The 27,295-nt window shown below is 52.8% G+C and overlaps 1 protein-coding gene and 1 long non-coding RNA gene across 2 annotated transcripts; one reads left to right on the top strand and one right to left on the bottom strand.

Moving 5' to 3' along the window:
- Positions 1–27,295, top strand: Wnt9a (Wnt family member 9A). Its single transcript, NM_001105783.2, has 4 exons — positions 1–182; positions 21,362–21,618; positions 22,328–22,590; positions 24,655–27,295. Exons 1-4 carry the CDS (start codon positions 88–90, stop codon positions 25,135–25,137), a joined length of 1,098 nt encoding a protein of 365 aa, NP_001099253.2. The 5' UTR covers positions 1–87; the 3' UTR covers positions 25,138–27,295.
- On the bottom strand, positions 3,333–7,543 carry LOC148002889 (uncharacterized). Its single transcript, XR_015631656.1, has 3 exons — positions 6,799–7,543; positions 5,197–5,297; positions 3,333–4,424 (listed from the first exon to the last, which is right to left on the bottom strand). It is a non-coding gene; the product is annotated as an uncharacterized LOC148002889 (long non-coding RNA).

Raw genomic sequence — 27,295 nt, forward strand, 5'->3', positions numbered from 1 at the left:
GGCTGCGGACGCTATAAGAGGGCGGCGGTCGCGGCGCGCCCTGCGCGGAGCCCGGAGCGCGATGGTCAGCCGCCGCGGCGCGGCAAGATGCTGGATGGGTCCCTTCTGGCGCGCTGGCTGGCCGCGGCCTTCGGGCTGACGCTGCTGCTCGCCGCGCTGCGCCCTTCGGCCGCCTACTTCGGGTAGGTGCCCGCGGCGGGCGGCCGCGCGAGGGCGGGCGAGGGCGGCGGGGCCGGACGGGGGCATCGAGCCCGGGACAGCACTCGCCAGGTGCTCGGCGGGGTACACGGGTGGCTTGGAGTTGTTAGTTGGCAGCGAGCGCGCCTCTCGGTCCGCAGGTCGTTGCCCGCCGTGCGCCCTAGAGGTAGAGGGGTCGGTGTCCCCGACGGGCTTGCTCGGGGCCGCGGTCCACCGTGACTCCCGAGTCGCCGCCGCCGCCTTAGGCCGCGGTGTTCCTGCCAAAAGGCTGGAGCCTCCCTGGCCCCTGCCCACTACCCCCCTTCTCTCCTGGAAAAGTTAATTTAACAACAACAAAAAAACACGTACAAAATCCAGATGTTCCTTGCACTGAGCCCCAAAGGGGAGAAAAAAACCCTCCAAGCTGGAGAAATTTATTTTTCTTGTGCTTTCTTCTGGCGCTCGCCCGAGCCTGGCCCCGACCTCAGCCCTCGGGAACACGTCTGGGAGACCTGACCCAGGGGGTAAACGCCGCCACTGTCCCGCGGGGTCGCCGCCCGCACTCGACTGTCTATGCGTTAGCAGTTTTGCCGCGTCGTTGGGCGCGTCTCTTCGCCTTTAGTTCCTTTCGTCCCTCCCTCTCTACTAGCTTTCCCAGGTCTGGGATGCCTGAACCCAGCGATCTTTAGAGGGACACCCATTGCACTTTGAGTTCGCCAAGGTCCCGGGTGGCATCATGCATGGCAGCGCCCCAGCTTTGTCTGCCCTCCCTGCTTATCACCCTCTCATTCCCCCTCTGGGAGCCCTGGTTAGCCCCTCGGGTCGCAACCCTGGTCCTGGGTGCCCTGGACTGCGCCTTGGGCCGCCGCCCTTCGCCGGTCACCTGTTCCCTCGCCCCTGGCTGCAGTGCCGGCTCGCAGCGGTGTGGCCGGCAGAGGGCCCCGTTGGTCTAGGAATCTGGCACCGGCCAGGGCAGGGAGAGGCGGCTGGGCCGAGGAGCCCTGCAGGTGTATCCTGTTCTCAAAGAAAATAAAATATTTTCATGGGAAAATTTCCCTTTGTGTTTTTCTTTCTCCTCCTTTCTCCTCTGTCTGTCCATTTCTTCTGGGTTGTCTTCAGGGTCAGTTCATGTCTCGGTTCCCAGGGTCTCCTCCACCCTGGCTCCCCTGGTCCAACCCCTGGGCCTTGGCCTGGCAAGCCCCTGCACGCCATCTGTGCAGCCCTAAGCCTCACCCGCGGGCAAGAGGGAGGGCTGAGGATGGCCGTCTAGCCACAGGTCCGCGGTGAGTCACAGCAGCCCATCAGCCAGCTGTGCCTTCCTCTCTTTTGGCCCAGCCAGGCTTCTGACACACCCTGGTATTGCATGAGCAGCCACTTTGCTCCTTCTGGGATTTCTGCTGCTGGGCTTGTGGCCCTAGGATTCAGAACCTACAGGTGATGGGGTTAGAGTCCTGGCTGCACTGCCTCCTGTCCATCTCTCTCATCCTCTCATAGCTGTCTCTATGGTTTGCATCTTGGTAAAGTTCTCTAGCTTGGCTCATGTAGGGGGTGTTGGAACTCTGGTTCCGTGGTAGGGTTTAAGTATAGGTCAGCTAGTTCCCAAGCAGGTACTGTAGACATCAGTATTGCTATGGCTTGAGTTAACCTCTACTTAGCTCTCTGACTCAGAAGACCCCTCAAGGAAAGTTGACCGTGCCTTTGAGCTCTCCTCTACTGCAGCTGCCCAGTAGACCCAGTAGACTAGGCTTGGAGGAAGGACCCCAAAGATGAACAGAGTGGGTACCTGTTGAACCAAGAGCCAAAGGAGGCCTGGGAGGACAGGCTCATTGATTTAGGTCTCTCTGGAGTTGATTTCTGAGGAGTATGTACGTATGTTGGGGGGCACAAGAGATATCCTAGGCTATTCTGTGTCCAGCGGTCCCACTGCTTCCCCAGCCACGGGAGGATATGTGTCTGGAAATCCTGAAGGGGCCTGGCAGGACTGGAGCCTGAGGGTGCGCCTGTGAGAATGTGGTGTGCTCAAGTGTCCCTTCCCAGCCCAACTGGAGAGGGAGTAGGGAGTAGGGAGTAGGGAGAAGGAGCTGGAATCTGGGGCTCTCCTCTCCCTTCCCCCTCTCTAAAGCTCTGCCTGGCACGGAGGCTCCCAGGCAGGAACACGGCTCCAGTTACAGCCCAGGAACCCAGAGAGGAGAGGCTGGCCCCGGGGAGGGTCACGTGGCTACAGGAGCCCTCCCCACCCCCTCTCAGAGCTGCAACCCAACCCTTCAGCTCTGGCTGCCCTTCCCTTCTAGAGGCCTCTGGCCACCCTGCTGCTGGACCCCTCTAGGCTGGCCACCAGCCATGGGGAAGGGGCTCCCTCTCTTCTTCCCTTGGCTCAGCTTTTCATCCCAGTCCGGTCTGCAGATCAGCAGGTGGTAATTCCATTAGTTTCTCCCAGAGCTGCTGCCTGCTACATGCCTGTGTTCTCAGGGCCAGCCGGAGGTCACATGTGGGTTGGGGACATAGACACAGACCCTCTGGAGGCTTCCCTCAGCCCCCTGCCCCTCCCTGGGAATTGGTGAGTGAGAGGATTGGTGTGAGCAGCAGACCTCTGGAACTCTGGGCTCTGTTTCCCTGCTAGGTCGCAGAGCTCCCTGACTAAGTGGAAGTAGGGATCAAGAACTGAAGCAGTGCGTTAACTCTCTAGCAGGGGCCTCTGTGAACTTGAAGGACTTTCACTACCGTGTTTTGGTTTGTTTGTTTTGTTTGTTTGTTTGTTTTTGTTTTGTTCTGTTTTCAAACTAGGAAGGTGCATTGTAGACCTTAAGACTGGCTTTTTTTTTTTTTTTTTGGTTCTTTTTTTCCGGAGCTGGGGACCGAACCCAGGGCCTTGCGCTTCCTAGGTAAGCGCTCTACCACTGAGCTAAATCCCCAGCCCCAAGACTGGCTTTCATTCCTCAGTTTCGGCCATATGCATCCTATTTCTCCCAGGGAATGCCTGAATGTCCCCTTCTGAAAGGCACCTTAGATGCTTGGGACTGCTGTGGACTGTTTGGGCCTGAGTGGTTTCAGAGCCTCCTTTTCGTTATTGAATATAACTCCCATCCCGAGAAACCCCCCAGCTCCGCGTGGTTTGGGGGTATATTCACAAAACTGTCAGCCATCACCACTATCTAATTCCAGAACATTTTCTTACCCCAGAAACCTCATACCCACTCAGCAGTCACTCCCCGCTCCCCTCCCTCCAGCCCCTGGCAACCACTAATCGTCCTGTCTCCATGGATTTTCCTATTCTGGACTCCTTGTAGAAGTGGGACCATACGCTTCGTGGCCTTTTGTGTCTGGCTTCTTTCATTCTGTGTCATGTTTTTTTGGAGGGTCATCCATGTTGTAGCGTGAATCAGTGTTTCACTTCTTTTTATGATCGAATTGATTACACAACAGTCTTTTTTAAAAACAAAACAAACCCCCCCCCCCACTGTTTGTCAGTTGATGGCTATTCGGGTCGTTTCCACCACTTGGTTATTTCTAGTAATGTTGCTGTGAACGCCAGCGCGCTCTCTCTTTTTTTCCTTCCATGTATCTGTGTTTTGGTCTTGGGGATACTCACCGTGGGGAGGGGCTCCTATCTAGAAATGGAATTGCTAGGTCCCCAGGCAATTCTACTTTACACGTCTTGAGGATCTGCCAAAAGGTTTCCCCAAGTAGTTACAATATTTTATATCCCTCCCATAAATGTACAGGGGTCCAGTTTCTCCATGTCATCACCGAGCACATTCTGGTTTTTGTCATTATTGTTTTTACTTCTCGCTATCCTAGTGGGCATGAAACATGTCTCCTTGTGGGTTCAATGGCTGAGGATGTCCATTGTCTCTGGCACTCCTCTCCGTTGGTTGGTTGGAGGGTTGGGTTTTTTGTTTATTTTTTGTTTTGTTTGAGACAGGGTCTTTTCATCATGTGACCCTGGCTGTCCTAGAATTCACTTGGTAAACCAAGTTGGCTTTCAACCCAGAGAGATCTGCCTGACTCCGCCTCTGGAGTGCTGAGAAGGAAGGGGATTAAGACTCCTTGACCATCCGCATGCCTCCTTTGGAGAACCGGCTGTTCAGTTCTTTTGCCCCTTTCAAAGCTGTTGTTGTTGTTGTTGTTGTTGTTGTTGTTGTTGTTGTTGTTATTGTTGTTGTGTGAGAATTCTTTACATATTCTGGACCTCTTCTGGACGGAGAAGTTTTATTTCTTGACTGGAGCACAAATGGAGTCTCTCATCCCTGCATACAGAGGTGGTAGGAACCTTTAGGTGCCTTTCTTGTGCCTGCCCCAGCCTTGGTGTAAGAGTGGAGGGGGTATCCTTTATTTGTGAGAACCCTATGTGGGGTTCAAGTCTGGGTATTCAAAAGAATGAGAAGAGGAAGATCCCCTCGGGTCAAAAGGTCAGGAGGTTACTCCATCCTTCATTCTTATCCTGGAGCCTGGACAGAAAAAACCTGTGGCCATTGGCTCAGGCCTGACAGCCATGTGGACAAGGGGCATCCAGGTAGCTCCTAGAGGAGTCAGGGGAGCCTGGGAAGGGTCCAGGCAGAGCTCTGGGTCTGAGAGTCTGAGAGCACAGGCTCTCCAAGCTGTACAGAGCCTTCACAGTATGTGTCGGGATGGAAGAGAGGTTACCAAAAAAAGTCAGGGGTCTGGGCCCAGTCATGAGCTGAGTAGGCAGAAGCTGGGCAGTCTGGACTGGAAGGTCAGGTCTAGATTAGGAGTCACGGCTGTGATTGGGTACAGGAATCTCTGCTGAACTGCTAAGCTTAGGTGCTAAGCTTAGGACACTGGAGGATGCTCACAGGTCGGCACCCAGGGAGCGGGGCTTTGTGGAGCAGAAGTGAGAACAGACAGGGCTGGCCTTGGGGGCCTCTGCCAAGGGGCTCTGTGGGTGAGACCTTTTGGCAGAGGATTAGGGGAAACCAAGAGGTGGCTGAGGGGAGGAGAGCTCTCTGGGGCCTGCTGAGGCGGAGTCCGCATTCCTTTGCAGCTCCCTGAACAACTTACCTGAAGCAACCAGATGAAGCTGGAGGAGTCAGCTTAGCTTCCCAGGTAGGCTGTGCAGCAGGTGTGGTATGGGCCCCAGCTGAGTTTCCATCTGCAGGCTCCTAGAATTGAGGGACTTTGCTTTGGGTTCCAGCACAGACAGGCCAAGCCCACATCCCACCCCACCCCCTCAGACTAGGGTGTACAATGTTCCCCATGCTGCTTAAAGGGAACAGGAAATGGTGTTGAGCAGGAGTGTGGTAGGATTTAAGGTGAGGCCAGCATGGGCCACCTGGCCCCCCTCAGCTGTGTGAGCAGATGTCCTGTTCAGAGCCGACAGCCGTCTGGACGGGGAGACAGCTGGCCTAATCTTGCTCCTGTCCTCGCCATACGCTCAGCCTCCTGCCTTTGTGGCTCTGGTGCCTGTATAACCTGGTAGGTGCCAGGCAGCATCTAGGTGGCCTTAAGGCACCAGGCACCTAATGCCTGTGCTTTTGCCTCCCTGCCAACTCCCGGGTTTGACCATCGTGGGTAAGGTGTGCAGGTAATTTGTACCCTAGGAAAGAATGCACAAGGATAGATTCCTCCCAGGGAGGCCCTGAACCCTGGAGGGTGATGAGCTGATAAGGGTTAGTTGGAGGGGGGCAGCCAGGCCCGCCTGGCTCCTTGCTGGAAAGACGACACCTGTTGACAGGCTTCCTGCACTTGCCCTCTCAGTCCAGCCTGCCAGGCACCCGCTGCCTTTGTGTATTGTGCCGTGTGGCGGGTGCCCTGCTGGTGCCCGGCTGGCTGCAGCAGACTCTGGACAAGGCACAGTTGTCTCTGTAGTCAGGGAAGCCTCTGGCATGAACCTTGGATGCCTGTGGACGAAGCCAGGCCCCCTGAAGCACATAAGGAGGCTGTTTTAGGGGAAGTTGGGGTGAAATCAGCATTTGCTTGGCTCGCTGCCTCCTCTGGGAAGCTCTGTAAAGCCCAGATGTGTCAATCTCTCCCTAATAACACTGTGGACTCATGGGGTCTCCTATGAGTCCTCTCTGAGCTGCACATTGTGCCCCCTCGTTGAAGGTCACTATCAGCCTATGGCCAGTGGAGTACCCTCTATCCCCCTGGGGGTCTGCATTGCATATTGATTCTCATAGTCTACCCTGGTCCACTACTCTGACTAGAGTCCTGACTTCACCTACTAGATGTGGCCCAGAAGAGGTGTGGCTGCCCGCTCCAAGCCTGTGGCTCCCCGGCTGGCATAGCACCCTACCTCCTGGCATGCCTGAGATCGTTATGAGGAAGGGGCCTGTGCGTGCTGGATGGATGGACACACAGGGGCAGCCATGCATTGCGAGCCCAGCAGGGTAAATCTGAAAGTACACCTATGGCTAACTGCCCCGATGGCAGGTGTCTGGGGACAGACTCACCATACATGCCGATCTGGGTGGTTCCAGACTGCCCTGCCCCCGTGACCCACAGGCCTGGCCCCTCTGGCAAGGTCCCTGCTGGCCCTACGCCCCTACCCACAGGAGGAAACCCAGCTGTCCAGCTGGCAGCCTAAAGCACCTTGGGCCAGGCAGCCGGACGAGGCGATGGAAAAGGCAAGCCACAAGCTGCGTTTGTTTTTCATCGCAATACCTGAGGTCGGAGCAGCCAGGGGAAGTGGGCTGGAGGTCTGGCCCAGGGCAAGATGCTTGCTGGAAGCTCCAAGAGCCTGAGGACGTTGGGACCATCTGCATCCTGGCAGATGGGGATATGGAGATGGGAACTAAGTCTTTCAAAGCCCCACACAGCTGAGCAGCTAGAGGTAGAGTCCTCTAGGGAGGACTACTGTGTGGGGTGATGCTGGTGGCTGCAGAGGGTCCCACAGCTCTGCCTGCTTCCGGCGTCGGGGTTCTATGACTGGTCTTATCTGAGACTGGTGCTGGACACAGGGTGGCAGTTCTGGGAAGCTCTGTTCCCATCTTCTTCCCAGAGGTCCGGTGCAGCACTGTGGCACTGCAGCAAGCTTGCCTGTGATGGATGGGGTCTGCTGGACAGCACCTTGGATCCTGGGGTGGTAGCTGGACGGTACTCATCTATCCAGCAGTCCCCAGGAGCCTGGCTCCTCCAAGGCAGTGGCAGTGAGGGAGGAAGACTGGATGGTTGCCCTTTCGCCGCCTTTGACCAGTGTCTCTGCAGAAAACATCTCTGGCCTTATCCTGGGCATGTTGCCACCCCCAGAGACATGGCGGTACCGGGGTTGGAAGCCGATTGCAGGAGGACAGAGGGTTAATCTCAGTTCCGTCTCTCAGTCCTGGAATTTGTTTTGATTTTGTTTCACACAGAAATTAAATGCTGTCTGGCGGAGCTGAGGTTTCCTCGGCTGGGCGCTGTGGCTTCTGGAACTGCACCCTTGGCTCCCTCCACCCTGGCCCAGGGGAGAGCTGGTTCCCTGGCAGGGTGGCCCAGGGGGTGGCCTAGCTTGTTGGTGGGATAGAGAACTACAAGATCAACTCTGGGAGCTTGCTCTTAGAAGGGCTGCCTCCTCTGCCCGCCCTGTGTGTGTGAGTAGCTTGGGCTGGAGGATTGGGGTACACTTTCACTTTAAGCTATCCCCAGCTCTTGATTTCCTGGCTGGTCCTCCAAGGAGCCACTTGGGTCCCTAAGCAGTCACAGCTCCAGGTTGTCCAGGACTCAGGAGTAATCATCAGCACTGATTCTCCAGTGGGCTATAAGGTTGTCCGCCAGCTCCCTGAAGGTCACTGTGGGTATGGGTCCTTGGTAGTGTGGTCACCTCTCAGCATCCTAGGGGGCCGGCACTGACCACTCAGAGGATCAGTCTTGTGGTCTACCCGTGAGTCCTCTCCTGCTCCATGCGGCTTTGCAGGTTGGAATGGCAGTTCTTTCACATGTGGTCCACCCTGCTGCAGACTTCTTCCTTCTTTCCAGCTGCTCTCACACCTTCCAGAGTGGCTGCAACTTGAATGATGGAGAAGGTGGGAGAGCCAGCTTGGGATGCTTTGGTTACTGGTGTTGTGTGGATGTTCCCTGGAGACCATGTTGGGCTCCTTGCCAAGGGAGCAGTCTTAAGTCAGGCCTGCTTTTGGTCTGGGTTGGGGGCTGCTGTTGGGTCTGGTCTTATCTGGCTTCTTCTAGATGCTACACTTTAAGCAATGCCACCTTAGCTCTGTCCTCTAGAGTCCTGCCTGTGTCTGGAGTAAAAACACCTACCAACCCATCAGAATGAGAACATCTGTATTGGTACCCCAGTTCCAGTAGCAGGGGCCAGTGTCCTCTTGTTGAAAACAGTTGAAGCTGGATTTGCGTGTATGTACATGTGTCTGTGTGAATGTATTTGTCCTGCATGTGTCTTGGTATTTGTGTGAATGTACCCATGTGCATGTTTCTGTTGCCTGTGTACAGGGGCATGTATGCGCATACATGTGCATGTGGATGCTAAACTTTGAGGCTGTCAAAGGCCAGTAAGGTGAAGCCCATATCGATAGGCCCATAGAGATGGCAAGGAGACACGTTGACTTGGAGCCTGCTCCAGCAAGGAACACTCAGCTGAGACTTCATCACAGCCACCAGGGCCCAAGAGCTCGCAAGACACCAGATGGTGGCCTGAGTCTCCATCACACTCCAGGGTCCAGCCTTGCCTGAACTTAACCTGTCCTGGGTTTCGGACTGTTATGGCCATAGCAGCCTGACTACCCCACATGGGAACAATTTTTGTAGGGTGGGTCAGGGGGCTGCTATTGGACCCTGATCTATACAAGTGACTACATGCCAATGGAGTGTATATAAGCAGCAATAATTGTTCTTTGTCAATTCTGGAGACTCGGAGTCTGAATTGAAGGTGTTGGTGGATCTTGCTGAAGGCTCCCTGCAGGTCCTTCCTGTCTCCTTCAACTCCTGAGACTCTCCATGTTTTCCTTTTGTATGGCGTATCTGTGTGCGTGCGCATACATGGGTGTATGTATACATGTGAATGTGCTTGTAGAAGCCAGGGGTCTGGAACACCAGATGTCATCCTCTATTGCTCTTTACATTATGTTTTGAGCCTCTTGCCCAACCTGGAGCCCACCAGCTCAGCTAGATGGGCTGTCCATTAAAACCCAGGGGTCCGCCTTACCTTAACCTCAACCCTGGGATTGCAGGTGCACACTGGGAGGCTAGGACTTCCTGTGGGTGCTGGAGATCTGAATTTAGGTCCTCTTGTTTATACAATAAGCCTTTGACCCACTGAGCCATTTCTCCAGTCCCTTCCCACTTCTTTTTTTTTAAGATATATTTATTTATTTTGTAAATGAGTACACTGTAGCTATCTTCAGACACAGCAGAAGAGGGCATTGGATCCCATTACAGATGGCTGTGAGCCACCATGTGGTTGCTGGGATTTGAACTCAGAACCTCTGGAAGAGCAGTCGGTGCTCTAACCACTGAGCCATCTCTCCAGCTCCCCTTCCCACTTCTTTTCTGGCTTTGGGAGTCCAGACTTAAGGTCTCTCATGATTCCTGCAAAGATTCCAAATGACTCCTTGAGGCTCTGCGTAAATGTCCAGCTTGTGAGGTTACCCTTTACCATCAACCCGCCTCCATCTTTTATAACTTATTTCAACTTGTTCATGTCAAAGACAGCAACCAGCACACGGTCAAAGACAACTAGGCGTGCATGGAAAAGCAGCCACAGACACACCAGGCCCACAGCACCACAGTGCTCAAAGCACTTAAAGTTGAGGTTGGGGGGATTCCGATGAAAGCAGATAGGCTAGGAATCTCTGTACAGAGGGAACCCACAAAAAAACTGACCCAGCAGTTTGGAAACACCAAACAACGAGGGGGAAAGGGCCAGTGACAGATGGATTGAGAAGCAGATTCAAAACAGCTGAGGGGAATTAGCACGCTGGGAGCTGGTCAGAAGAATTACCCAGAGCTGGTGGAGAAGCAGACAGATGTGGGACAGGGGAGCTGCCTCCCTACTGGGAAGGTCCAGAGCAGGGGAGGGAGCTGGACAGGGCTGATGCTCCAAGGGAAAAGGCAAGTATTTTCCAAAACAAAACTATGCAGAAGATTTAAGAATGGGTAAAACCCAGAGAAGAAGAGTGATTTTTCAAAGGAATGTATTCATAGTACATCTGTGAATACTGAAGACAGTTGTGAAGAGGAGACAGAGAGAACAGGACCCAGATGACACGATGTTCCTGAGAGCCAAGGGGCTGACACTCACGTTGGCAGCAGGTCCACCCCTCCCTAGAAGTACAGAGAGAATGGCCTCTGAGAAGTGACAGGTGAGACAGTGCCGACTGAAACATGTTTCCTTGGCCCTGAGCTGGACTTAAAGTTCATAATAGCATATCACTGGTGGCAAGAGTGTGAGCAGGTGGCCTATGTTAGCACTGGGCTTGGGTGAGTGACAACCTCCTGTCAAGGAGAGATGGAAGTAAGGTGGGTATTGATTACTAAACTGTAAATGAGCAGAGGGGAAATAGGGGGTCCCTAAAATGAAACAAAGAAAAGGTTTAAAATGGACAGGTATGCGTGAATGAGAATAGCAAGCCAAGACCCCTGACCTTATAGGGTCAGGACTTCATGGTAAAGCTGAGCAAAGGGAGAGAGGTCCAGTGTGGTGTGATGAAGGCTCCTGTGAGACAGCCACCAAAGCATAAGTTTGAGGAGACTGAGAGAATGAGAGAAAAATGTACCAACTTGGGCACAGATGGTGGGGGACCTCAGGAGACAGTGGGGGACCTCAGGAGACAGTGGGGGACCTCAGGAGACAGTGGGGGACCTCAGAAGACAGTGGGGGACCTCAGAAGACAGTGGAGGACCTCAGGAGACAGTGGGGGAATCTCAGAAGACAGCAGGGGACCCCAGGAGACAGGGGGGAATCTCAGGAGACAGTGGAGGACCTCAGGAGACAGGGGGGAATCTCAGAAGACAGCAGGGGACCTCAGGAGACAGGGGGGAATCTCAGGAGACAGTGGAGGACCTCAGGAGACAGGGGGGAATCTCAGGAGACAGTGGGGGACCTCAGGAGACAGTGGGGGACCTCAGGAGACAGTGGGGGACCTCAGGAGATAGTGGGGGAATCTCAGGAGACAGCAGGGGACCCCAGGAGACAGTGGGGGACCTCAGGAGACAGTGGGGGACCTCAGGAGACAGTGGGGGAATCTCAGGAGACAGTGGGGAACCTCAAGAGACAGTGGGGGACCTCAGGAGACAGTGGGGGACCTCAAGAGACAGTGGGGGACCTCAGGAGACAGTGGGGGAATCTCAGGAGACAGCAGGGGACCCCAGGAGACAGTGGGGGACCTCAGGAGACAGTGGAGGACCTCAGGAGACAGTGGGGGACCTCAGGAGACAGTGGAGGACCTCAGGAGACAGTGGGGGACCTCAGGAGTCAGTGGGGGAATCTCAGGAGACAGCAGGGGACCTCAGGAGACAGTGGGGGACCCCAGGAGACAGCGGGGGACCTCAGGAGACAGTGGGGGACCTCAGGAGACAGTTGGGGACCTCAGGAGACAGTTGGGGACCTCAGGAGACAGTGGGGGACCTCAGGAGACAGTGGGGGACCTCAGGAGACAGTGGGGGACCTCAGGAGACAGTGGGGAATCTCAGGAGACAGTGGGGAATCTCAGGAGACAGTGGGGAATCTCAGGAGACAGGACTGAGTTTTACCTTGAGCTCAGCCTGGTGATGAGGTTGGAAATCAGATTCTGTATGAGATCTGAGACTGACTGGGGCTCTGTATAGTTTTCTGAAGTAGTAATGGGCTATGTAGAATGAACTCAGGCTATGACTTGGGATTTTTTTTTTTTTTTTGGTTCTTTTTTTCGGAGCTGGGGACCGAACCCAGGGCCTTGCGCTTCCTAGGCAAGCGCTCTACCACTGAGCTAAATCCCCAACCCCCGGGATTTGTTTTAATCTGTGCTTCTTACTCAGAGTCTGTATGGTGAAGTAAAGCTGCGATTTGGACTCCGTATGACTTTCTGAGGCCACAATTCTGTCTCCCTGTTGGTCTTTGGTGCTATGCCTCAGTCTCTCTATGATGATTTGAGACCATGGCTTGGGCACTGTGTTGGAATTCAGTGCTATGACTTGTCTCCCGTGGCTCTCTGAGGTCATGTCTCCTATGATCTTGTGAGGCTGTGATTCAGGCTTTGTATCAGTGACTTGGGCTCTGTGTGGCTTTCTAGGGCTGGGGCTGGAGCTGCAGGTTAGTGACTGGAGAGATTACAGTTGCTTCATTTTGAGGTGGAGCGAGGCTTGGGAGCATTGAGCAGCATCCATCAGCAGGAATAAATGCAAAGACAGTCATGGGAAGACAATTGACAGGCAGGATCATTTACTTAAGGTCAGTGTGCTGCAGGGGTGGTAGCTCACCTCGATGAAGGGCCAGAAAACCCCAGAAACCCTGCCTGAGGATGTAAGGTGGGGCAGCTCCCTTGGAGAACATCCCAACAGTTCCTGGAAGGTCTCTGGCCCAGCAATTCTGTCCCAAGGACACACCCACAAGAACCGAAACAGGTCCACGTGACCTCTGAAGAGCAGAAACAATCCAAGTGCCCATCCATCAAGGAATAAACAAGCAAGATGTCCTTCCACACAAGGGAATGTTTCCAGCTAAAGAAAACAGCTCAATATTCTTTGGCATGAAGAGCCAAGAGTGGGACTTAGTGAAATGAACCAGGCACAAAGGGTAGCTGTCGTCTGGCTCCATTCAAATGAAATACTCGAGTTAAGTGGCTCGGTTGGTAAAGGGCTTGCTATGCAAGCCCAGGGTCCTGGATCCCTCAGGATCCATGTAAAAGCGCAGGCGTGATTGATGTATGCCTGTAACCTTAGGGTTGGGGAAGCAGAGGCTAGAAGATCTCTACGTCTTCCAAGCCCTGTCTGAAAAGTAAGATGGAGGACTGGCAAGATGGCTCATCAGGTAAGGGTGCTTGCTGCCAAACCTGGTGGCCTGTGAATTTGATCCCTAAGACCCATATAGTGGAGAGAAAAAAGTTGACTTCTGGAACTGTGCACCATGGCACACACATACATAAAGTGCTCATGGAGGTCAGAAGAGGCTGTCAGACCCCGTGAAACTGGAGTTACAGACAGTTGTGAGCCGCCATGCTGGTGCTAAGAATTAGTTCCCTGGCCCAGCAATTCTATCCCAAGGATTCACCCACAATCACTAAAACAGGCCCTGGGTTATGTATAAAAACAGCAAGTGCTTTTGACAAATGAACCGTCTCTCCAGCCACTAAATAAACATGGATTTTTTTCCCCCCAAAAATAAGATAGTGATCAGTTATGGAAGGTGTAGTGTTGACCACCAGCCTCTGTCCATGAGCATCTTTTGTACATGAAAAGCTGCACACACATATATTTGCATATAATATAGTACCCTGAGTCGGCAGGTAAACCCATCTAGACAGGAAGTAAGTTGGTTTGTTACTGTAAGTTGTCAGCAGCAAGATGGAGGGGTTTTTGTTTGTTTTTGTCTTTTGTCGTTGTTTGGTTTGGTTGGTGTTTTGTTTTGTTTTTTTGAGACAGGGTTTCTCTGTGTAGCCCTGTCTATCCTGGAACTAGATCTGTAGCGCAGGCTGGCCTTAATCTCAGAGCCCTGCCTGCCTCCATCTCCTGAATGCTGGAATTAAAGGTTTACACCACTATATTCCAGCTATGGGGGAAGTCCTAAATTTCAGGCTGATGATTGATATATCTGTGAACGATACATCAATAGTCTTTAAATGCTGGGTTTTTATGGTAGGTGACAAGAGAAGAGGTGGCAGTCGAGTGGAGCTGTTCCACAGGGTTGGTTCCTGACGTTCTTGAATTCTTCCATCTAATGTTAGTTCTTCAGGGGAGATCGGCAGAAGGTTCTCTGAGAACCAAGACTAAACAGGAAGTACGTGGAAGAGAAAGGTGCACAGGTGAAAGTCCCAGGCAGAGTCTAGCCATGCTTCTGGCACAGGTATCCTGACCAAAGCATGTTCTCTAAGCTTTGCTCATAATCAGAACTGAGGTCTTGTCCAAGCTGGGTTTTTTCCAAGCCTCCCTTTACAGATAAAGGGGGATGTTCACTCTCCTAAAAACGCAAGCAACATTTGATTGTGTGTGACTTCTACTCATAAGCCTGAAGGAAACCCAGGGAGAGATGTTCAGTGTCTGGATCTCACCATGAACCGGGTGATGTCAAGATGTTCAAGAGTGACAGATTCCCAGCTCAGCCTCACGTATGCTGGGAAGGTGCTTGCTGCCCCGGCTTCCCTCATAATGAATTACAAAGTCCGGGCACATGTGTGGGCACCAGTCCCAGCTTTTGCCTCTCTGTTCTCTGTTGTCTTTTGGGGCCATTCTTGTGCCAGGCTGGCTGCAGCTGGATGACCAACTTGTGACGTTGACCTGACTGTCTTGCCGTCAGCTATCAGAGGGCATGGCTGTATGTGTACACCTGTTGCTGTAGCAGCCAGGTCAGCCAAAGACCACAGTGATGTGGGCTGGGGAGGTCGAGTGTGGGAGACAGTCAGCTGAGGCTATAAACCTAGGCTGAGGGCTGTACGGAAGCAAGGGGGGAGGGGAAATAGCGTGGAGGTGGAAAAGGCGTTCTTGCACGGTTAATGAGAGCATAAAATGGGTCATTCCTTAGGAAATTAAAAATAGAACTAGCTATGCCACTCTGGGTGTATCAAAGGTGACCTCAGTGAATTCCACCTGCTCTATGAAGGTGGGCACTGTCAAGCTCTCTGCTCTACGCCAGTCTCACTGGCTGTGCACAGCCTGCTCCAGTGTTGGTATAGCCACCACGCAGTAGAAGGCCTCTTGAGCTGCCTTCTCCAGTTTCATTGAGATTTTGTATCTTTTTATTTGACACCTCCCAGCACACCTGGTAACCTCTGCCCACTACTTCTGAGCCGAGATTTCTCACCTTACTCTTAGGGGTGTCCTTGTCTTTCCATATCCAACTCACTTCACCTAGCATAATGGTCTTCAGTTCCTCATGAATGACCGTAAACGACACGATCTCCTTCACGATGTGGGTGCGCCTTGCTCTCATTATCTACATATAATTTGATGGGCACCAAGGATGCTTCCATTTCTCTGTTCTTGTGACAGTGCCAAACACGGAGATGCAGGGGTCTCTGATGAAGTGACTTCTTTTCTTCCAGAGTCATGCCCAGGAGTAGGGTAGCTGGAGTGATGGTTTGAATGAGAATGGCTCCTTGGGCTCATATATCCGAATACTCAGTCCCCAGTTATTGGAACTGTTTGGGAAGGATTAGGAGGCGTGGCCTTGTTGGAGGAGGTGCGTCACTGGGGGCAAGCTTTGTGGTTTCAAAACATCATGCCTTTTCCAGTTAGCTCTCTGCCTTGTTTCATGGTTGTGTCTCAAGATATAAGCTCTTAGCTACTGCTCCAGCACCATGCCTGCCTGCCTGCTGCTATGTTCCCCACCATGATGATCATGGAGTCACTCTCTGGAACTGTGAGCCCCCAGTAAACTTCTATAAATTGCCTTGATCACAGTGTCTTATCATAACGGTAGGAAAGTAACTAAGATGGCGGATCGTGATAGTTCTGGCTCTGTTTGCTTTAGGAACCCCCCTACTTTCACAGTCCCTGTGCTAATTTCTATCCCTTGCAGTGATGATCAGAGCTCCACATGTGTAGTGAGGTGATACATTTTATTAATTGGCATTTTCCTGATTATGTGAGGCAAGGATTATTTTCTTGTGTGTATGTCTGTTTTAGAGTTATCTCTCTAGGTTCCTTTGTTAGTTCTGTTTGATTGATTGATTTTTATTTTATGTGTACTGGTGTTTTGCCTGCACGTGTGTGCCCACAGAGGCCAGAAGACAGTATCATATCCCCTGGGATGAGTTACAGACTGCTGTGAGCTGCTGTGCGAGGTCAGGGAATTGAACCTAGGTCCTGTGGAAGAGCAGAGTGCTTTAGTCACTGAGCCTTCCCAATACCTGTTTTCAAGCGGTTATTTCTGGTAGCTGAGTTGGATGCTGGCCCCTGCTCAGAGCTCTTCCTCTTCCCTGCCGATTGCTTCCTCGCTCCATAGACACAACTTACTTACCTTGGTGAAGCCCTGTTTTCTGTCTTCTATTCAGTGTGCTTTTATGGTCATGTTAAAACAACAACAAACAAAACTGCCAAGATCAGTGATTTTTTTTCCCTCCTGTATTTTAGTATTTTTAGGACTAAAATTTACGTGATGCAGTCTACTTTTGGTCTGCTGCTGCTTTTAGATTTATTTTGTTTTTTATGTATGAGCGTTCTGTCTGCACATGTGTATGTGTACTAAACGTGTGTCTGGTGCCCATGGAAGTCAGAAGAGGGTGTCAGATCTCCTGGAATTATGGAATTATTATGACTGTGAGCCACCAAATGCATTCTGGGAGTCTAATCCCAGTCCTCTGCAAGAGCAGTGAATGCTTGAAGCCATTGAACTAACTCTTTGAAGACAGTGTCTCATGTTACTTAGACTGGCCTACTCAACCTTAATATGTAGCCAAGGGTGAGCCTGAGTTCTAATTCTCCTGCCTCTGCTTCCCAAGTGCAGGAATTACATGTGTGTGCCATCATGCCTGGTTTATAGAACTAAGGTTTTGTGCATGACAAGCAGGCACTCTGTCTGTTGATCTGCATCTCCATCCTGTTAAGCCACTGTAATATTGGGGGGTGGTTGTGTGTGTGTGTGTGTGTGTGTGTGTGTGTGTGTGTGTGTACATGTGTCTGCCTGCCTGCCTGCCTGTCTGTCCGTCCATCTGTCTGTCTGCCTGTGTATGATGGTGGGCCTATGTGTAGATAGATAGAAATAGAGTCGTAGAGAAGCAGGCACAATATGTGATTGAGTTATGGACTTTGGTTGCCCGAAAGATCATGTAAGGTTGCCTGAGTCCCCTGACCTCAAGAGAAATTGTGGGTTTCTCTTGAGGCCTGGAAAGATGTGTGTGCCCAGCTGGGTGACTGTGCTGAGCTGTGCAGCTGGCTCTGTCTGCCATGTTGGGCCAGACACCACCAGGGCTGGGCGGCAGCTGCATTGAGCCTGGCAGCAGGTGCTCCGTGTGTGGCAAGCAGCTGGTCCGGTGGACAAGGCCTGTGCCATGCCAGGACAGGATATAGGGGATGCTGTCTGGGCTTCAGGGCCACAACCTCTGGGTGGAGAGTCATATAGGCAGGCACTTGCCATGTGTTTGTGGAGGAGCCATCTATGCCCAGGGATGCACACAGCTGTGGCAGAAAGACTGTGTCCCCTCCCCAGATGGCTGGTCCTGAGTGTTTCCCTCTGTCTTCAAGCCTGTCTACAGGTTGTTTGGCATGCCATCTGTGGGGCGTTGTGTGGGCTCTGTGTTGGCAGAGTACAGTGTGTCAGGCACATCCAGCCCTTTCCTACTTTCTCACACACTCACCAGCACTGCATTCTGCCATCACCTGTGAGGACCATGTGGCCCTGTTGCCCCTTGACTTATGGTTGTGACATATCATAAGCCAAATGCACGGAATATACCCTCCCAACATCCCAGCTCAGAGCAGCCTGCTGCATGCACTCAGAACATGGAGCCTGGCTTATACTCAGGTGAAATCAACACCAAGCCTGTTTCATTGTAAGCGGGCTGCCTGTGTCACTTCTGAGGATCCCGGGACCAGCTTCAAGGAACTTCGTGCTGTGGTGGAACACCATGTCCAGAGCAACTTGGAGAGGAGAGGGTTTGTTAGGCTTTTGTTTCCTCATCACCGTCCATTGGGAAGTCAGGACAGGCACTGAACAGGGAAGGCAGCTGGAGGCAGGAGCTGATGCAGAGGCTGTGGGGGAGGCTGCTTACTGGTTTGCCCCTCATGACTTGCTCAGCCTGATTTCTTAGAGAACCCAGAACCCCCAGCCCAGGGATGGCCGCACCCACAGTGGCCTGGGCCCTCCCATGTCAATCACTAATTAGGAAAATGTCCTACAGACTTGCCTGTTACAAGCTGATCTTCTGGAGGCATTTCCTCAGTTGGGGTTCCCTCCTCTCTAGTGATCCTGGCTTGTGTCAAGTTGGCCTACAATTAGCCAGACCTTCTGTACCTCAAACTTTCCTCCGCACCTCCTTTCTCCTTCTCTCCTCTTCCCCTCCTCTATTTCTGTTTTTTTTCAGTCTGGGTCTTGCTTTTTGGCCCAGGATGGCATTGAACTCATAATTCTCCGTCCGCAGTCTCCTGGTTGGCCCAAATGACAGACCTGTGCCACTACATGTGGTTTTTTTTCTGTGAAGATGGACAGCTGGGTTACTTGTTTTGTTTTGTTTGAGGATTTCTCTGTGTAGTCCTAGCTGTCCCAGAACTCTCTCTGTAGACCAGGCTGGCCTCACAAAGATCCACCTGCCTCTGCTTCCCCAGTGCTGGGAGCCACCACCCAGCTATTTTCTTTATTTTGTAACTAATACATAATAATAATAATAATAATAATAATAACAACAATAATAACAATAACAATAATAGTAACAACAATAATAATAACAACAACCTGAGCACACTGAGGGGCCATCCATGATGTTTTTGTATGAGCACGTGGTTATCTGGTTTTGAAGTTAGAGTAAACTAACACATTGCTTTCTAAAACACCTCAGGTCTTCGATATTCGAAATCCTTCTAACTTTTGGGGACACGGAGTACAGTACTGCCACTTATTGTGTTAGTGACTTTTACACCCCAGTGACCAAAATACCCAGCAGAAACAGCTGAAAGGAGGATGTGTCCAGGCTCACTGCTTCAGAGGGTTTCCGTCCATGATGTTGGGTGAGCCATGGCGGAGCGCTGTGGCAGAGGGCTGATTGTATCACTCTGGGCCTGGGAGCCAAGAATGTGACAAGAGCCAGGGCTGAGCATAACCATCTATGGCCACCCCTGTAGCCTACATCCACCAGCCATGCCACACTTCCTGAAGGTTCTGAAGCCCCCTCCCCAAATAATGCCACTAGCTGGGGACCAAATGTCTAAAGCATGACCCAGGGAGGACATTTCACACTCGAAGCACAGCATATATTACACCTTTTACTCCTATCTGCTATGACTGTTACTTCTGACTACTTCTTGTGGTTGTTCATTTATAAGAAGATGATATATATCTCCACAGTCGTTAATGTGCGCGCACACACACACACACACACACACACACACACACACACACGCACGCACGCACGCACGCACGCGCACACTCACACACCCACTCACAGTTGGTTTTGTTCTGAAAAATAAGTTGCAAACAGCTTCCCAGGTTGTCTGTTGCCCCTTTATCTCTGTGCCCTCTATAATACCCTAAAGGTTTTTAGTCCTTTTAGGTATTCAGATCCATTCATGCCTGATACCTTCACAAGGAAGGAAACACTCCCTCCTGGTGCTCTCCTAAGACCCTTCATCTTCTCTCCCAGCACTTCTCTGGCTGTTTTTGCATTCGACGTTGGTCTCCCAGAACCTTCCCCTGATGGTCCCCACCTCCTAACAAGCCCCCCTGTATTAAGTGCTCTAAACACCCAAATCCTAGCCCTGTCCCTGTGGCCCTACATACTGTTCTGATGGCACACCTTCCCAGATATCTATGCCAAGCCCACCCAGAGTCAGAAAGAGTTCTGAGACAAGTCAGCTCCAGAAGGGCAATAGAGGAACAGGCTGGCCCGGACAGGGACCCTGGTCTCCTCAAGTCCCCGTTTACACGGTAAGACATGTCTGCCCAAGAATTCAGGGGTACCTTGTCTTCAGTTCCCTCAGGCAGAACATGAACTGATGCTGTCTGGACATGTCCAGGCATCAGGGGAAACTACACACTATCCCTTGCTTCAACCTTTTTTCTCCTTCCTTCCTTCCTTCCTTCCTTCCTTCCTTCCTTCTTCCTCTTCCTCCTTCTCTTCTTTCTCCTCCTCCTCCTTCTTTTTGCAGCTTGTCTGTTGTTCCCCTCTATCTGTACAAAACCCCATTTGCATGTTTACACCCAGTCCCTGTCCCCTCCTAAGGGCCTCGACTGTGGGTTGTCTTGGATGGAGTATCCCAGTGATAGGAAGATGGGCAGCTGAGACCTTTCTCGTCCATCCCTGTCTGAAGACAGAGCTTTCCAGTCTCTGAGTTGCCTTCTTCTCATAGTGCTGTGCATCGCTGAGTCTGGCTCCCCAGCCTCCCTGACCCTACTTTGGTGGGAGCTGACCTGGGGCCTTTGGTGTCTGAGAGGCTGAAGCTTGGAGCTATCTATGTAAGCAGAGTTGGTGGAAAGCCTGCGTTTTATCATAAAGTTCTCTGAAGGATGCTCTGCCCAGCTCCTTTGGAGGACCCCAAAGTTTTGAGCTCAACTTCTAGCCTTTGATGATTCAAGGCTTCTGTGACTGGGCCCTGGCCCTTCTTGCCTCACAGTTTCCTCCGAATCCAGGTCTCTCTCTCTAACTTTTAGAGCTTTCAGTTGACAACTCCTTTCTCTCTAAGGCATCATCCCTCCCTTCTATACTCCTGAGACTGCCCCCTCCCCACCCCTGTTCTTTCTGTACCCCCCGAGGCCCTGTCAGTACTCTCTGAACTCCTAGAGTCAACCCTATGCAGTAGGGTAGAGGCTATCCTGACACTAAATGGTGAAGAATGCTCTCAAAAGCTAGCACCGCACATAGTTTTCAGAGGTGCTGCTAAAGGTGAAAGATTGGAGTCTGCTTCACCAGGGGCCAGTGCGCCTGAGGTCCTGAGGCTGAGAGACCATCCCAAATACAACATTCATGGCTGGTGTTAGCACAGGGTTGAGTCTGAGTCCCCAAGCTGGGGAGGAGGAGAGTGTGGACATAGCCTGGGGTCCTGGCCCTGGCCTTTCCCCGCACAGTGTCCTACACTGATACTCTCTCAAGGATGTGACTGGGGACTGGACTTTATCCATCAGTGCTGTTATCAACTGGAACTGTCTTGATAATGACATACGCACCTGTTGAGGCCACCTCTGGGCACCTGTAAGGACCTTGGGTTACATGGGAGTCCCCGACATTGGGTAGGGAACAGGCCGTGCTGAGAGATGTGAGGAAGAGCAGGTTCAGGGAAGGTCTCTGTGCACTGCCTGATTCTTTCTGGTTCTCTAGGGCTGGATGCTCCTATCTTAGACTTTGGTACCTCTGTCCTGGCTCAGTGTGCTGGCTCCTCTGTTCCCAGGGAGCCTCTCAGACACCTCAGCCCAGACGGTGACAGGGGCTCACTCTCTCCTCTCCATCCTCAGGCTAACAGGCAGTGAACCCCTGACTATACTCCCTCTAACCCTGGAGACCGAGGCTGCAGCCCAAGCTCACTACAAGGCCTGCGACAGGCTGAAGCTGGAGCGCAAGCAGCGTCGCATGTGCCGCAGGGACCCGGGCGTGGCGGAGACACTGGTGGAGGCTGTGAGCATGAGTGCCCTGGAGTGCCAGTACCAGTTCCGCTTCGAGCGCTGGAACTGCACCCTGGAGGGCCGCTACCGAGCCAGCCTGCTCAAGCGAGGTAAGCTCTCGCTTGCTTCCCTCACCCAGACCCTACAGGCTCACCCTGTCATGTGTGCACACCATCAGCTTTGACTGAAACCCTCAGGCCAGGGCAAAGCCTTCCACCAAGTACAGTGGCTCATGAGAATCTCTTCTCTGCCTTCAGAAACGGGACCTGAGGCAATAGGGGTGTGACCCAGTGGTAGAATACTTGCCAATCTATATGCGTAGATAGATGATTGATAATAAACAGAAGATAGGTAGACATGGATAGATAATGGGAAATGTACAAATAGATGATAAATGATAGATGATGAATACATGATTGATAGATAGATAGATAGATAGATAGATGGATGGATGGATGGATGGATGGATGGATGGATGGATGGAATGATAGACAGGTTAGAAGAGAACCAGAAATCTGAGGCTAGATTAGATTTGCCAAAGACTCCAGGGACAGGCCAAGACATTGGGGACCTGGATGAGATCTCTGACCACTACGCTAGAGGCACCACAGTAAGCTGTGAAGTGTTACCCGCTCCCCAGCCTGTCACATACTTCAGCAACCCCAGCACCTCTCTCAGATGCCTGCAGAAGGCCCTCAGAAGCACAGTACCCCAAACCCCTACCTGGCACACAGCACACAGGGGAAGTTGGTCCATGTGCTGTGCAGACACTGCACCTGCCTGACTACTGGGCCTCACTAACTCTACTTTGGCCCCCAGGCTTCAAGGAGACTGCTTTCCTCTACGCCATCTCTTCTGCGGGTCTGACGCATGCACTAGCCAAGGCCTGCAGTGCAGGTCGCATGGAGCGCTGCACTTGTGACGAGGCACCTGACCTGGAAAACCGCGAGGCCTGGCAGTGGGGCGGCTGTGGGGACAACCTCAAGTACAGCAGCAAGTTTGTCAAGGAGTTCCTGGGCCGGCGGTCTAGCAAGGATCTGCGAGCCCGAGTGGACTTCCACAACAACCTCGTGGGTGTGAAGGCAAGCTGGGTGGGGCACAGGGCGGGATGAGGGAGTTGCTGGTTCTGAGACCTGTATAGGGCAGGGGAGAGAGGCTGGATACAGGGAGGCTGGAGTAAGAGGGGGAGTGGGCGGAGGACAGTATGTGTTAGGGGCACCTAAGAAGAAAAGGGCTGGGAGGACACAGGAGCTAGGGCTGCCAGCCAGGGTCCTAACCATGCTGTGCTGGCCAGCTAGGGTCCTGGAGCCCTGCTTAGATGGGGGACAGATGTGCTCACTAGTCAACCTTATGGTAGTCCCGGGAAGAGTCTGTCCCAGAGACTGGAGGTTTGTATCCCACCTGCCACAGTGACCGGCAGGGTCACCACAGAATAGAGAGCAGCCACCGTATAGTAGATGGGAGGTTCCAAGGAAGAGCTGAGGGTACAGGACCCATTTACCCAAGCCCAGTGTGGTCTGTGTTCTGGTAGACAGAGACCCAACTTTAAAAACAAGCGAAAGAAGGGATTTCTTAGCTCTCTAGTAGGCCTTTGCGGAGCTGTAGGCTGCAGGCATGGTGGTGCCCCATGCTCTGGAGGCGCCTGGGCTCTTGAATGTCTTAGATGCTGCCTGCAGCTCGGCTGCCCCTGGTTACCTGTTGCTGAGAGGGAACAGGACAGAGCCCCTTGCACCCTCTACCTCAGCTTTGAATGACCCAAATTCCACACACTAGCCCAGGCTTGGGAAAGCAGGGTCCATGCCTCCCTCAGGAGCCGGGGGCCTTTCCTCCTCCCCTCGCCTGGCTCTGCATCTCTAGTCTGGGGAGGACAGCAAGGTAATTAGAGCCAGTCCTGCCCTGAGCTCCTTGTTATTGAGTAATCGGAGTTCTGAATCCCCCACTTATTAAAGGATTGGTCTGCCTCCTTCCCAACCAGTGCCTTCCCAGGCCTAGGCTAAGTGGGGAGGGAAGCCCGGGAGGGCAGATTCAATCTCCAAGGCCAGGCTGTGCTTTTCTTTCCTGCTGGACCCTCCCTCCACCTTACCCTTTTGAGCTATTAATGAAAAGTCAGAATGTGTGAACGTGCTCCATCAGCTCCCCGCTCCCAGGCAGCCATGCTCTAATTAAATCTGTCCTGGTTTCTCAGGAGAGCATGGTTAAGTGGGACTCTCTGGTTGCCTGGCAGGAGCGTGAGGAGGTAGCTACACTTCTTAATCCCTCTCCAAAGGACGCTCCTGGGGGCCAGCTTGAGAACTCAGCAGTGGCTTGGGGCCTACCTGGGAAGAGCTCCCCCTCCCCTGACATTCTTCTGCCTCACAACTCTCTAAGATTTGAACAATATTTGGAGAGACCCTGGCTCTGAGAGACCAGGCAGGCAATTCCTCAGACAGAGCCCTAAATCCTGAGGAGGGAAAGGCCTAGCCAGGATTCCCTGGAAGTTTACCAGACCTGGAATTTTGGTGCTCAACCATGCCTGCTCCAACCTGTAGCCTTGGGGAGAAGAGTGCAGCCTCCTCTGCTGGGGAGTTAGCCGTGGAAGGTGCAATATTTTCTTAAGTTACCCTTTTGAAGCATACTTTCTACCTCTCTCTACATCTGCGCCCATGCCTTTCACAGGCTGACACTTAAGTGAATAGGGCTTGAGTCAGGTCTACTGGAGTTCTGCACTCAGGAGAGGTGTGGTCAGCCTAGACAGCCCTGGGGGAATCCTTGAGCTGTCCATCTCATGAGCAACGTGCTGGGATCAGAAGTAGGAGACTGGCAAGGCTGTAACTGTTGATAGTGGGGCAGGGATGGTTATAAGGTTAGGCAGAAGTGTCTCAAACGGGGTGTGGACCAGGCTGTGCTCATAGAGGTGCAGAGGTGCATCCTGGATGTCAACGTGCCAGCCCCTGCCAGTCTTGACTTGGAGGGGAATGGAGCCAGCCTATGATCCTATTTGCTGGACTTCTGTGTACTGGGCAGTGCTGCCCCCTGCTGGCCAGGCCCTGGTCTAAGTCTGTGTGAGGGTTGCAGAGTGGGTCACCAGGGCCGAGGTTCCAGCCTCTCCGATGCTTCCGGGTCTTCCTGGTATGTTCCTCATGTTCCAACCCCCCCTCCCCTTGCAGGTAATAAAGGCTGGAGTGGAGACCACTTGCAAATGCCATGGCGTGTCTGGCTCCTGCACGGTGCGGACCTGCTGGCGGCAGCTAGCACCCTTCCACGAGGTGGGCAAGCACCTAAAACACAAATATGAGACCTCTCTCAAGGTGGGCAGCACTACCAATGAAGCCACCGGCGAGGCGGGTGCCATCTCCCCACCGCGGGGCCGGGCGTCCGGGTCCGGAGGCGGTGACCCCTTACCCCGAACACCAGAGCTGGTACACCTGGACGACTCTCCCAGCTTCTGCCTGGCTGGCCGATTTTCCCCTGGCACGGCAGGCCGCAGGTGTCACCGAGAGAAGAACTGTGAGAGTATTTGTTGTGGCCGCGGCCACAACACACAGAGCCGTGTGGTGACAAGGCCCTGCCAATGCCAGGTCCGCTGGTGCTGCTATGTGGAGTGCAGGCAGTGTACACAGAGAGAGGAGGTCTATACCTGCAAGGGCTGACCCGAGGCCCTGCGGCCCCGCCACAAGCGGTGTGGGCTTTGCATACAGCGCCGGAAGAATTCTACGCCTGCAGGAGCTGACTCCCCGGCCCTGCCAGCCTTTCAGCGGGGAGTGTAGGCTTTGCACACAGTGCAAAGGGTCTTAACCTGCGTGGAGTGAGCCCTGCAGGTCCAGCCTGTCCTGCTGTGTGGGGCACGGGTGTTATAAACAACACAAAAGGTCTGCAAGGAAGGAGAGATGCCCCCAGCACTTGGGCCCTGGTATACAGACAGCTGGTTGGCTGTCTCCCGGCCCAGAGGGCGGGGCTGGCCCCTGTCTGGCCTCCTCGACCCTTTGCTTATGCCTTGGGCCTGAGCTTCCCGCCCCTCCTGACCCGAGAGCGTTGCAGTAATGCTTTCTCAGTTGCCTGTGTCCCTGACATATCAGTATAGCCCTTGTCAGGGACCAGTGTGTCGACTAGCCCTCCGTGCCTCTTGGCTTCCTCTGAGGCTTGGAGGGCAGGTGCACCTTCATAATCACATGGCCTCATCTGGCCCAGCAGCCTGACGCCAGCACTGTCTTCAGAGAGCCAAACCACTAGGAGAGGGCAGCCACTCCATCTACAGGGCGTAGCCTCTGGCCCTCTGACCCTGAGCACTTCCTTGGAGTATCAGTGACTTTTAAATTATTATTATTTAACTAATATAGTAATTATTATTTTCCCTGTCCCCTTACCTCCTAATCTGTGGCTTTTTCCGTCTGACCTGCCCCAGGCCCAGTCAAGCCAATCTGGGAGGCCTTGCCTTCCCTCCCTTCATACTCCCTCCTCGTCTGCTTGCTCTAGTTTGAAACCACTAAATCAAGGTCACGTTTGGAAAGAATGGAGCAATAGAGTCTAGCCGTGGCCCACAAGGCTTCTGGAAGCCCACTCCCCGATTCTACCTTACCTGGGGTCAGAGACCCTTGGTGGTCCCTGCTCTGTGCCCTGCCGGTGCAGAGATCAGGTTGCTGGATATAGATTGGGGGTCTGGGGCACTAGAGCCATGGGCTCGGCGACAGGGGCAGGGTCAGCTTTTTGATTGTCCATCTCAGGAAGCCATTCTTGCTCTGTGTCCCCAAGGGAGGTATGGAGACAGACACACTTGCTCTCATCAGGTCTCGCTGATGTCTCTGCAGGGGAAAGGTGGCTACACTGAGCTGGCGATGAGTGTGTGTGCATGTGTTGTGTGAGTGTGCGAGTGTATGTATTCCGAGCTGGCATGGTCAGCATCCAGCGGCCCGTGTCCCTCTGCAGTATGGTGACTCTTTGGCTCCCAGAAAGCCCAGCCTTAGGTCCGTGGGAACCCCATGGCTGTACAGGCTAGAGTGTAGGCAGGTGGCAGGCAAGGAGTCAGGCACTACTGAGGAAAGAAGCACCAGGGGTCCAGAAGACCCAAGCATGGGGTGGCGGTGGGACTGTGTCTTAAAGGAAACCTATTTATGTGGATGAGAGCCTCTGGTCTCTATTGGATGTGTAAATAGCAAAGTTTATTCTCCTGTGGTTCCTAGAGCCCACCGATGAATGCCACGTTCCCAGGATGCGTGTGGGTGGCGGTATGCAGTGGCTGGTGGGTGGGAGTGTACCCCGTACTCTTCAGATGCCTGTACCCAGTCACACTACCACCGCCGACTGGAGCTCCATCTCTGTCAGATCTGGGGGAAAGAGCCTACCAGTCCAGAGGAAAGAATATTTTTATCGAATGCCACATTTAGCTCTATGTCCTCAATATTCAGAAAAGCTATTTTTTAAAACAAGGCAGAATGAAACTATCTGCCGGCTGGTTTGTTTCTGTATAAATATATACTAGAATGTCTTTCTGGATGAAGCGACTCCCACAGGCCAAAGCCTCTTTGATCTTCTTCTCTTCTATGGGCAGTAGAGTGAGCAGCTGCCCTGCTCCCGCCGGCCACCCAGGTTATGCCGGCACTGAGGCGCACTGCTGGCCCGCCTGGCAGTGGACACACAAGGGAGCTGTCTTTGTGTGGAGTCCTGTGCAGCCTGTGATTTCTCTACCTCAACTGTGTGGCGAGTAGGTGTGAACCTGAGTGACTGCAGAGAATGTATTTATTTAACAGCTTTGTGTAACAAAACCAGAAACAAATGGAAACACTAAATAAATGTATTTTAAATTATAGACAA

This window comes from Rattus norvegicus, chromosome 10 (genome assembly GCF_021556685.1).
Source record: "Rattus norvegicus strain SHRSP/BbbUtx chromosome 10, alternate assembly SHRSP_T2T, whole genome shotgun sequence".
NCBI lineage: Eukaryota > Metazoa > Chordata > Mammalia > Rodentia > Muridae > Rattus > Rattus norvegicus.

Excerpts from the sequence above, each read along its gene's own strand:
- Wnt9a (NM_001105783.2), top strand. The coding sequence starts at position 88 with ATGCTGGATGGGTCCCTTCTGGCGCGCTGGCTGGCCGCGGCCTTCGGG. Across the intron at positions 21,619-22,327 it reads AGCCAGCCTGCTCAAGCGAG|GCTTCAAGGAGACTGCTTTC; the intron begins GTAAGCTCTCGC and ends TTTGGCCCCCAG. Across the intron at positions 22,591-24,654 it reads ACAACCTCGTGGGTGTGAAG|GTAATAAAGGCTGGAGTGGA; the intron begins GCAAGCTGGGTG and ends CTCCCCTTGCAG.